Source organism: Nanorana parkeri, unplaced genomic scaffold (assembly GCF_000935625.1).
Source record: "Nanorana parkeri isolate BGI_ZX_2015 unplaced genomic scaffold, ASM93562v1 scaffold2443, whole genome shotgun sequence".
Taxonomy (NCBI): domain Eukaryota; kingdom Metazoa; phylum Chordata; class Amphibia; order Anura; family Dicroglossidae; genus Nanorana; species Nanorana parkeri.
Window position 1 is genome coordinate 83,051 of NW_017308711.1, and position 11,517 is coordinate 94,567.

General features: G+C 40.9%; 1 protein-coding gene across 1 annotated transcript; it reads right to left on the reverse strand.

The window, feature by feature from the left end:
• Positions 1-338: 338 nt before the first annotated feature.
• On the reverse strand, positions 339-1,493 carry LOC108801686 (vomeronasal type-2 receptor 26-like). Its single transcript, XM_018573591.1, has 2 exons — positions 891-1,493; positions 339-347 (listed from the first exon to the last, which is right to left on the reverse strand). The coding sequence occupies exons 1-2, from the start codon at positions 1,491-1,493 to the stop codon at positions 339-341; spliced, it is 612 nt and encodes a 203-aa protein (XP_018429093.1).
• Between the last annotated feature and the right edge of the window lie 10,024 nt (positions 1,494-11,517).

Genomic DNA, 11,517 nt, shown 5'->3' on the forward strand with positions numbered 1-11,517 from the left:
GTTTTTGGTGACAGAATCTCTGCTTATCTAATTTCCATTAATGATTATGTGCACTTTAAAAGAAAGTAGATTTAGAATATTTGCTCTTTCCCCTGACCTAACCTGATCCCCTCTCCCCCTTCCTCTGCAAAAATGCATACCCACCTCAATCCCACAACTGAAGATTCACAGTTTGTTTACATCCAGTGCTGCAAATCATTACTGCCCTGGCCACACCTGCATAATACAGCCTTATAGACTTTTATAGGACTGTCTCCAGCCTTAGGACACAGTCCCTAGACAGATTCTACAAGAGGCTATGGGGCAATTATATGCAAGCTTGGTCAGGACAATGAAGACTATCTCCACTGAATGTAAACAGCAGATCCACAGCCATCAAATTTAGGTAAGTATGCATAAGAGGAGGGGGAGAGTGGAGTAGGTTAAGTCAAGCGAAGAGGATAAAAAAGGATACGTTCATTTTGTTTTAAAGTACATTTATCTTTTAATTCATTTCTTAATAACCATTATCATTTATTTCAATTTCTAGTCTAATAAATAGTCAGATAAGTTCAGTTACCAAGAATACATGACTATAATCCTGTTATTTTATGAATAATATTATAAATAATAGGAAAAGAGAAAATAATCCTTTGAAAGCCGTTACAAGCAGAGAAAATACAGCATGCATGTATTAAGATTGGAATATTTCATATCATTCTTCCTGCCAGCATGGATTTTCTTGTGTTCAGCTCAGGTTTAAAAAGTAGAATATACAATTTTGGAAAAAATATACAGACTAATATTCCAGCACTGGAGGTCAGTATGGCGAATATCTCCACAGCTACTGTATACTTCCCTCTGGTGCTCAGATAAGCCAGGATCATGGCAATCCAGACACTGCAGAAGACCAGCATGCTGAAGGTGATGTATTTGGCCTCATTAAAACTGTCCGGTAATGTCCTCACCATGAAAGCCAGAACAAAGCTCACTGCTGCCAGAAGCCCCATATAACCCAACACAGAGTAGAACCCGATAACGGACCCTTCATTACACTGAATGATGATCTTCCCAGGAGAAGAGTGCATGTCATACTCTTGAAATGGTGGAGAGATGGACAACCAGAAAACACCATTCATAACCTGAATTAATGAGCAGAACAACAGGACTGTATTGGGAAGTTTGACTCCCACCCATTTCCTATAGGAGCTTCCAGGTCTGGTGGCTTTAAAAGCAATAAAAAACGTGATGGTTTTGGCTAGGATAGAAGATAGTGAGATTGTGAAGACAATTCCAAAGAAGACTTGTTGCAGCATACAAGTTATATCCACCGGATGTCCAAGGAACAGGAACACAGAAAGGAAACTCAGCATGAGAGAGAAGAGCAGAATGAAGCTGAGGTTCCTGTTATTGGCTCTGACTATGGGAGTGCTCCGAAACCAAACAAATATTCCAAGTATACAGAGAGATGCAGTGGAAGATATGGCCGAAGATGCAGAAAACAATATACCCATAATGTCTTTCTCATATGACAGATACTCATAACATTTGGCAACATGTTATGCCTCAAACAATTTCTAGCCTCATTAGGCCATTGATCTGCAGGACACATCCGGGCAGTTTTCACTATCTGTAGAAGACAAATATACTGAAAAATGTGCATAATGTACAATGAATGCGGACACCCAACCTTCTTTTATTTATTTATTTACAGTATGTATTACAGGTATTTATATAGCACCAACAATTTATGTAGTGCTTTACATAGTTGTACATTCACATCAGTCCCTGTGCTTAATGATCTTACAATCTAAGGTCACTATCTCAGAGGCATACATATGAGGGCCAATTTATTTAGGAGCCAATTAACCTTCCAGCATGTCTTGGGAGTGTGGGAGGAAAACTGGAGCACCTGGAGGAAACCCACTCAAGCACAGGGAGAACATGCAAACTGCTTGCAGATGGTGTCCTGACCGGGATGTGACCAGAGTGTATTGATGACCAGGCATGGTTTACCAGTGTTGGCATGTGTCAGTTAACTTGACAACACCTCTATGACTCATCTCTCCAACAGACAGTGGGTATGGAAACTCAGAACACAAACATATGTGCATTCCTAGTTCTCAGCAGGAAGGTAAATTAACATTCTCCCAGCAAGGCACACTTTGTATTCTTACTAATCGGGGTAATTTACTAAAGTCAAACAGACTGTTCACTTTTCAAGGGAATTAACACTTTGCAGGGGAATTTTCTTTAAGCTAATTGAATGAGGTGAAGCTCTGCTGACTTATATCAACCAATCATGTGCAAGCAAAAATACTATTTTGTTTTAATTTTTCTTGCATGTGATTGGGTATTCTTTGCAAAGTCAGTTTTCACCACATTCACTACAGGAAGAGAGAATTTATTTGCAAAGTGAACCATATTATTGTCTTTATTGAATTAACCAAAATAAATCATATTGTAGGGACAAAGGGGTTAAAGATTGATTGTATTGAGATGAACACAAAAACATCCATTGTCAGTCTTCCGCTACAAATTATAGCTGCCTGGCCATCTCTGGTTTGTATACTTTCAGAGCTTACAAAACATTTATGGTCTTTTAAAAGTTCTTAATGGGCAAGTCTGGTACAAAGCAGCACTTAGTTAAAGCATATCTAAACCCAGAACAAGCATAATAAGATATTGCAGCTTACCAAGCCTTAAATGTAGTTGGCTGCTTTAGTGTCTTTCTAAAGCTTTTACTTTTGGGTTTAGATACGCTTTATGTTCTTTACACTTTTTATTTTTTGCCCTACATACCCTATGAGCTTCCCAGTTCCACTGCCCCAGGATCCTTACCTGTCTGGTCCACATAACCTCATCATGCTTAGTGTTACCTCTCCTACTAGGTGATTGACAGCAGCTGCCTGCAGAAAATGCAATAATCTTCAAATCAAAGCCATTCAAGATTTATATAGATACGTAGTTGACAAGGTTAAAAAAAAGCACAGGTCCATCTAGTTCACCATGTGTGAGTGCCTAAGAATCCTGATAGATGTATGTGTGTGTGTGTGTGTGTGTGTTATTTTTAACCAGGAAACAAAATGTTACAAATGTGTAAATATATCATACAAAACCAGAAAGAAAAAAGCTAGGACTATCCATTCTACACTCTCACATAACATATGCTGTTGTGAAGTAGATCAGGGAGATCAGATCACACAGACTACTTGTAGAGTCACAGAGGATGGACACACCTCGGTTACCTCACCTAGCAGAAATGAGATGATCTGGCTTTTAGCTGGAGTATCATAAACATAACTTGTTTTAAATAATTTCTTAAATAATGTTTTTAAATCAATAACTTACAATACAAGATATTTTTTATCCTATTAACCTTTACAAAAGATGTAAAAATATATCAATGTGCAGTGGGGGGAAAGAAGCATCCAACACCCCTGAAAGTATCCAATGCCTCAGACTGATGGGGGCTGCAGTGCTGGAACAAAGGGGAGGTCTGAGTCATGGGCCACCAGAGATGTGAGTATACTTCCTCCTCTCTTGACAGAAACTAGCCTGTTTATTAATTTAACTGCTTCCTGTGTCTGGGAAGTGTGTTCAGTCATTCTCCCACAGCACTGTGACCATGATGTCACTGGCTGCTCCCAGTTACAGAGTAACAGTTGGATGCTGGTATTAAAAATCTACAGATCTCATAATCAGTGTGACCGAATCAGTTGATCACATAATCAGGAAGCATATGCAACACCTCAGACTTTGTTTGCCCTTAAGTGGTTAAGGAGCTAGGAAATGCCTGGAATGTCCTACAGCCCTTTTGTGCTTAGTCCATGACCACATGTGTAGCTGCTGGGACTTGCTGTTCGGGGTTTATTTATCAATTTTGATGACCACAAAACATGAATTATTTAAATTATTTTGTATATAGCTTCTTCACGATTTGTACCATAAACATTATTTTGGTGTCACTATAACAGGGAAAACTGCAGAATAAAATTAGGACTGTATGTCCATGGCAATACTTTGTTTTAAAGGTATCACTGGTCACACTGGACAAAAAAGAGAACTTCCTATTTATTGTAAATATTTAAAAAACTGAAATACATTCCCTTTAAGTTTTCCAGGAACATAAATATTACCAGAATGGATTGATATTTCTCCCTCTGAGCACGGAACACAGTCATAGCAACATACGTGATACCCTCCCCTTAGAGCTTTTCTAAACCCTGGAAGACATTCCTCAGAACATCGACCTCTTGGGACCTGAGATAAAAAAGAATATAAATCATTAGAAATACATTTATTAAACGTATAAAGCTAGATAATTAAAAAGGACAACATGCCAAGAAATTAATGTCATTCAATGTAGGCAAATTTTATTTTCAAAGTGAAAATCCTTGAGAACATTTTAGCCATGTTGCCTAATTTTCTCACGTGTGCGTCTGGTTGAAATTGAAGCTTTGGGTCTAATTCTAAGCTGGACAGTTTCCTTTCTCAATTTCTTCAGGAGAACAACATGGAATGCATGGGCCCTGATTTGTTTACTTTTAAAAAATGTTTTTTTAATTTGAAAGGCAATTTTTTCTCAGCTAAGTGAATGTGGTGAAAATTAATTTGGGAAAAGAATACCCAAAGTTAAAGGATTTCTAAATCCAAAAACAAAAATGTAATATTTTGCAGCTTACCAATCCTTAAATGTGGTGGCTGCATTGGGTTTTTTTTCCTTTATTTGCGCCTGATGATCCAGCCAGTAACACACTTTCTGTCTAAAGGGTGGCTCCACTACAATGTCCATCATTGGACAGTAGCATTGTCAGTAGGGATGAGCCGAACACCCCCTAAAATGCAATAGCCAATAGCAGGCTGGCTATTGCACCCGCCCACATGGGGGGACCTGATAGAGAACTTTCTCCTTCAGGCCCCTCCTCCGCTGAGCCCTGATTGGGAAAAGTCTTGCACCTGACCTGTGGTTAATAGTCAGGCGATAAAGTTCGGCGCCCGGCGAGCACTCGAACTGCCGATGTTCGATTCGAACTCATGTTCGAATCAAACACTCAGCTCATCCTTAATTGTCAGCATGTGAGGAGGTTGATACTGTAACAAATTTAGGTGGGCTTGACTAACAATTTAAATATGAACTACAGCTAACACATTTTAAGCAGTTGTACAGCAACAGTTTATTTATTTTCCTTTCGGTAAATGTTTTACATAAATGAATAAAAGTAAGAATGAATAAAAATAAAAGCTGACCATGGAAGTCACCCCTGTCACTGTTAAATGTTTTGTCTCTCTAACTTCCACCTTTACAAGACAGCGTGGTTAGTTAAAGGCAGTTGAAAAATTACAAACTTACTGGACAGATCACAGGTAACAGTAAAGGGGGAAACCTAAAAAAAGAAAACTAATGCATCCACCAAATCTAAGTATTGGAAAGCTGAAATATATACAAATTTAGATTTTGGGGTTAAGAATTAATTTTAAGTAAAAATTCACTCTGCATTGAGGAAACTCACTTTAAAAATAAAAAAATGCATTTAGCTTAATGAATGAGGTAAAGTGCTGCTGCCTTCAATCATCCAAAAATGTGCAAACAAAAATATTTTTTTTTCCTTGCATATCATCGGGTGTTATTTTTCTTAAAGACGGGAGAAGAGCAAGTGTGTAATTATATTGCATGATGATTAAGTTTATGTGGCCTTTGGTTTTAGGGTTAGGGTTACTTGGGGCTAATCGCTTTTTTATTGTTCAGCGCACTTAAAATGGCACTTTTGGGTATTAGGAATATTCATTTTTAGACAGGGATCCTTTAGTAAGATGTGCCAGTGTTGTTTTATTTGTGTCTGTTTTGTATCTCATGATGGAGCTGCAACTCCCATTAGGGGGCTTAGGAACTCTCTTATGTCTTATACATACTAGCTTGTGTCTGTCTGAATTGAGTGCATTTTCTGAATCGTTTATAAGTCTTTTGGGATAATGTTTGTCTCGTATATATTTGTTTGAGTTTATTTGCTTGAGCATGGAAAACTGTTAATGCTGAACAGTGCATTGAAATTGACCATACGGTATATTAGGTTTTCCAGCTTGTTAGATGATTTTTCCAAAATTCAATATGACCATTTAAATCTTCTTTTTTGAAAAAAGTCTCTAGACTGAATTTTATTGCCTTTGCTTATGAAAAGTTGAAGGTCCAAGAAGTCTATTTTGTGCAGATCATTGTTGAGAGTGAAAGTAAAACCTTCTTTTGTTTTGTTCACAAAGAGGTGTATGCCAGATGGAGCACTGTCCTAAATAATACCAATCAGATCATCAATGTATCTTTTGTAAAGGATGATATTGGATGGGAAGGCAGGATCTGAGGTGAAATGTTTGGACACAAGATGTTCCATTGTTAGGTTGGCATAGCCCTGTGCTTATATAGTCCTCATACCTTTATTTGAATGTATTGTTTACTGTCAAATATGATGGTGTTGTGGATCAGTTTGGGAACTGGGGTGGAAGCGCAGTGCACTTAGATATTATATGATTGAATGATATTTAACATTCGAGCACTTGCAGCTGTTTGATTTTTTGTTTCTTATTTCTAGTTATAGATAAGAGCATGGATTGGTTGCATTGCATTTAGGTTGACAGTCAAACTCATTGGCCAGGGGTCTAGAATTTAGAAAATGGGTCCACAAAGTGGAGGCAGAAAAAAGAAAGCCCTATTAAACAGGTTGCTTGATTTCCCAATGGGATCTCCTGCACCATGACTCATGTGAGTATTGTAATCCAAGATTTTCTTGAAACAGCCCATATATTTCTTAAACACTACATTTTAATGGATCTCTAATGGGACTTTTGACTTCTCTCTTCTTTTTCACTGCCTCCACTTTTTAGAGCCTACCACTTTTTATATTTGGTAGATTTACCTTATATGGCTATGTGGGGAAACAGAAAATAATAGGGTTTCCGGAGAGGTGTAATACGTGTGTGTATAAAAAATGTGCACAAGCATTCCGCCCCTTTGTTTACCTCAGCTGCAAAGCAAGGAATGCCCAGCCTGCAGCTGATTGGATAGTAGTGCCCATGACATTTCCTTGTTCAGAGGAGCTTAGGTGCAGACCAGTTTCAGTCCAAACCTGAAGTCATCTCTACTGATGAACAATTTCTTATAATTGATGGAAGAAAAAATCATCAGAAGCAGCAAGTAGCTATGGCACATGCATTTTTACATATTGGATGATGGGTGGAGAGTGTGGTATTCCCTTCAGTGGCATTTTGTGGCTCCCTTTGGATATGGATGATGTTTTAACTACCTTCCGGCCGGCCGTTGTGTATACACGGCCGGCCGGGAGCTTCTTGGATGTAACTGGGCATGTATACACGTCCTGTTACATCCGCCCGCTCAGGCGCGCCGTGTGGCACGCGCGAGCGGGAAATCCCCACTATTTGAATACAGGCAGCGATGCCCGTTAATATACAAGCGATCCGCCGGCTATAGAGCAGGCGGATCGCTTGTATGAGGCCCAGAGACGTGCGCCCCCCCCCTCCGCGGCTCCCCCCTCCCGCTGTCAAGCTGGTCCCGGGCTCCAGTGTGAGCCCAGGACCAGCATAAGGCCTCTGTCACAGGGGATCAGAGGGAGGTCGGTACACGAGCTCAGGGGATCAGCAAGGAGCTGATCTCCCGTCCTCCTCCTCCTGACGCCCTCGGAGCCGGTCCCGGGATCCAAGATGGGGCAGCGGATCCCGGGAATCAAGGTGAGGAGTCAGGGGGCGTGCCGCGAACGAGCACATATAGGCGATCGGCGGGCTATGGACCTGCTGATCGCCTATATGTGAAACACCCGGTAACGGGTGTGTGCAATGGTCGGGTCTTTTCTGATAGTGCGTGCCCCCTAAGGGGCACGCGAGCAGAAAAAAATTGCCGTCTGGAGACGCTAGGGGGCGCGTGCGAGCAGAAAAAAATTGCCATCTGGAGACGGCAACCCGCAAATGCAGCAGTGCCGTCCATCTGTTTTTTTTACTACGGGCGGACGGCAAGAGGTTAAAGTTACACGAAAAAGAATTTAAAAAAACAATTTTTTTAAAAGTCCCCACCCCGACATACACGCATGTAAACATGCGCCAGGTGCGCATACCTGCGAAAACAACGATTGCGCCCATTATGCTGCACATGTTACATATCACTGCGAACGTCGCAGTGAGAGCAATAATTTTAGGGCCATCAATCACTGATAACACCAAACTGATGAGCGGTAAAAGCTTTTAAAGCGTCGACTATGGCCAATTTTGGGTATGCTAGCTTTTTGCGATTTTGCGAGTGCGCGCAATTTTTAAGCTTGACATGTTTGGTGTCTATTTACCCGACGTGACCCCGACTTTTATATTTTACCAAAAAAGTTGGTAATATTAGTTGTTTTATGACATAATGTAAAAAAAACAACTTATTTTTTTCAAAATTTTCAGTAATTTCTCCTGAATATAGTAAAAAATAAAACCCCCAGTGATTATTAAATACCACCAAAATAAAGCTCTATCTGTCCCAAAAAAATTGTATAAAATTAATTTCAGTACAGTGTTGCATGACGGAATAAATGTCAGTCAAAGTACTGCAGCGCTGAACACTGAAAAATTGCCTGGCCTGGAAGGGGGTCTAAACACCTGGTCTTCATGCGGTTAATAGAATGGACTGAGACTAATTTGGAACTTGCTAAATTTGTGAACATTTTAATAATAAATCAAATAATATTTGCTTACACATAGTTATAGGATCTAATTTTTTAAATGTGTAAATTATAAAAGAAGGTAATATGCCAACAGCAGGTTATTCCCTCCTCCATGCCTCCTTCATGTGGAGGAGACATTGCCAAGTCCTGTGGCAGTCCATTTTGCTACATGTCACAATAAGTTCCCCCCCAAATTTGAAGGTGAAAGGTAATCACCCTTTGTATATGAGTACATTGAGGAGCAATATTTAATATATATATATTTTTTAAATAGTTATTTAGGATTCATGAATGCTTTACCCTTCACCCAAATACATCAGGAGTTAAAACTGAGGGTCTTTTTTATGGTAGCAAGATGAAGGGACTGCTCTCCGGTAATTGATGGTGGCTCTCAGACCTCTCAGGAATTTGAGGCTGTGATGATATTTGTGTTCCTATATGAATATTATTCTGTAACAAATATAAACATTGGTAAAAGGTGGCCCATTTTGTTTCAGTGCCTCTGTGCATCCATACCCTTTCTCTTTATCATCTTTTCCTGTATTTACACTTGATATAATCAATAATCTCAATGGGTGGTCTGAGAAAGTCCCCATTCACACATAAGCATTTTGTCACCTGTATCAAAACTGTCAATGGTAAAAGCACATAAGCTAAATTTCTGCAGATTTCTGCAATTTTGGCCCCACAGACTTTAATCGCAATGCCTGTAAATGCACAACACAAGCCTTATTGTGCAATTTTTGAGTGTTTTGTTGCTCAAGAGCCAGCTATCCTCTGCAAAGAACACTGTGGAAAATAATGGACAAGCTGAAAAATGTGCAACAAAACATTTGAAAAATGCAGGTCAACACACATAAAATGCTCTAAAACCCTTTAAAAAAGTCTGAAACACTGCCACGCAGGTGTGAACAGGGCCTTACATGGCAGTGAGCAATACTGGCTACTGAATAGAGCGTGTTGCCCTAAATAGGAGTCATTTGTTTGTCCTGTGTATACAGAGTATAAGGGAGGGATATGGACATGCACAGTAGAACCAGCCACATCAGGTGCTCCTCACCATGTGTTTTTGGCTGGAAGATTTTCGGTCTGTTGCTGGACACCTTTTTAATGTGAGTAAATCACAAGGTGTAAAGTTTGGAAAGTGATCACCACATTGTGGGCATTACCAGCACCAAAGGATATTAAGATGAGAATGTTACCTGATGGACTAAAGAATGATATGGACATGCAATACTGGATTCGTGACTTAGTGACACACTGGACTCTGGACTTAGTAATGCACTGGACTCTGGAATGACTTAGTGACACACTGGACTCTGGACTTAGTAATGCACTGGACTCTGGACTTAGTAATGCACTGGACTCTGGACTTAGTAATGCACTGAAATCTATACTTAGTAACGCATTGGACTCAGGACTTAGTAATGCACTGAACTCTGGACCTTGTAACACACTGGGCTCTGGACTTAGTAATACACTGGACTCTACACTTGGTAACGCACTGGACTCAGGACTTAGTAATGCACTGAACTCTGGACCTTGTAACACACTGGGCTCTGGACTTAGTAATACACTGGACTCTACACTTGGTAACGCACTGGACTCAGGACTTAGTAATGCACTGAACTCTGGACCTTGTAACACACTGGGCTCTGGACTTAGTAATACACTGGACTCTACACTTGGTAACGCACTGGACTCTGGACTTAGTAATGCACTGGACTCGGGACTTAGTAATGCACTGAAATCTATACTTAGTAACGCATTGGACTCAGGACTTAGTAATGCACTGAACTCTGGACCTTGTAACACACTGGGCTCTGGACTTAGTAATACACTGGACTCTACACTTGGTAACGCACTGGACTCTGGACTTAGTAATGCACTGGAATCTATACTTAGTAACGCACTGGACTCAGGACTTAGTAATGCTCTGGACCCTGGGCTTTGCAATGCACTGGACTAGGGACCCACCTGAGACCCCACAGAGCCCGCCTTTGACCCCGCAGAGCCCACCTGAGATCCCACACAGCCCACCTGAAGGTGACCCTGCAAAGCACACCATAGATCCTGCACAGCTTATTTGAGACTCTATGGTGGGCTCTGCAGAGTCTCAGGTGTGCTGGTCGGGGTTCCTGAACACGCAGCTCCTTAACCGGCAACTGTTTGGGCCTAGCCTTCCCCACTACTGGACCAGCTCCTGTCCCACAGCTGTATAGGTGTTGCTGTTGCCTGGCACCTCCCACTGTCGGACTGGTGTTGCTGGGGCCAGGCCTCTCCCGCTGCAGGATCGGCACTGCTGGGCCCTGGTCTCCTCCTCCTCCACCTGCTCTGCTGTCAGTGGGCTGCACTGACATTGGTTTCGGCTGTACCCCCCTAATGGCCTGTCGCATTGTAATGCACATTAGATTTGTTGCACAATAGCATGCAATAATTGCACAGTACCATTTAAGAAATGCACTGCAGCAGTGTGAATAGGGCCAATAGTGGGAGAAAGTTTTTTGCTGCCACTGCTGACCTCCTTCTGAAAGTGCTAGTTGTTTTTTTGTCTTCAACCTCAACACTTTCTTGGCAACCACCCAAGTAAAGGATTGTGAGTTGTAAAGTCAGAGGAATATCAGAAGGTCAATGACTCAGGAAGCATTAGGTCAGTTGGATGAAAATGACAGTCAGGGACCGGCACATTTTAAAAGGAGCCAATGACAGCCTATGTATTCTCATAGTATGGGATTTCTTTAATTATCGTCACCTGGTCATGTTTCCATGATATCAGTTGTGGTGTGAGAGTAAGTTGCTGATTTTCAGGAAGAGATCCATCAAAGCGGCCCAC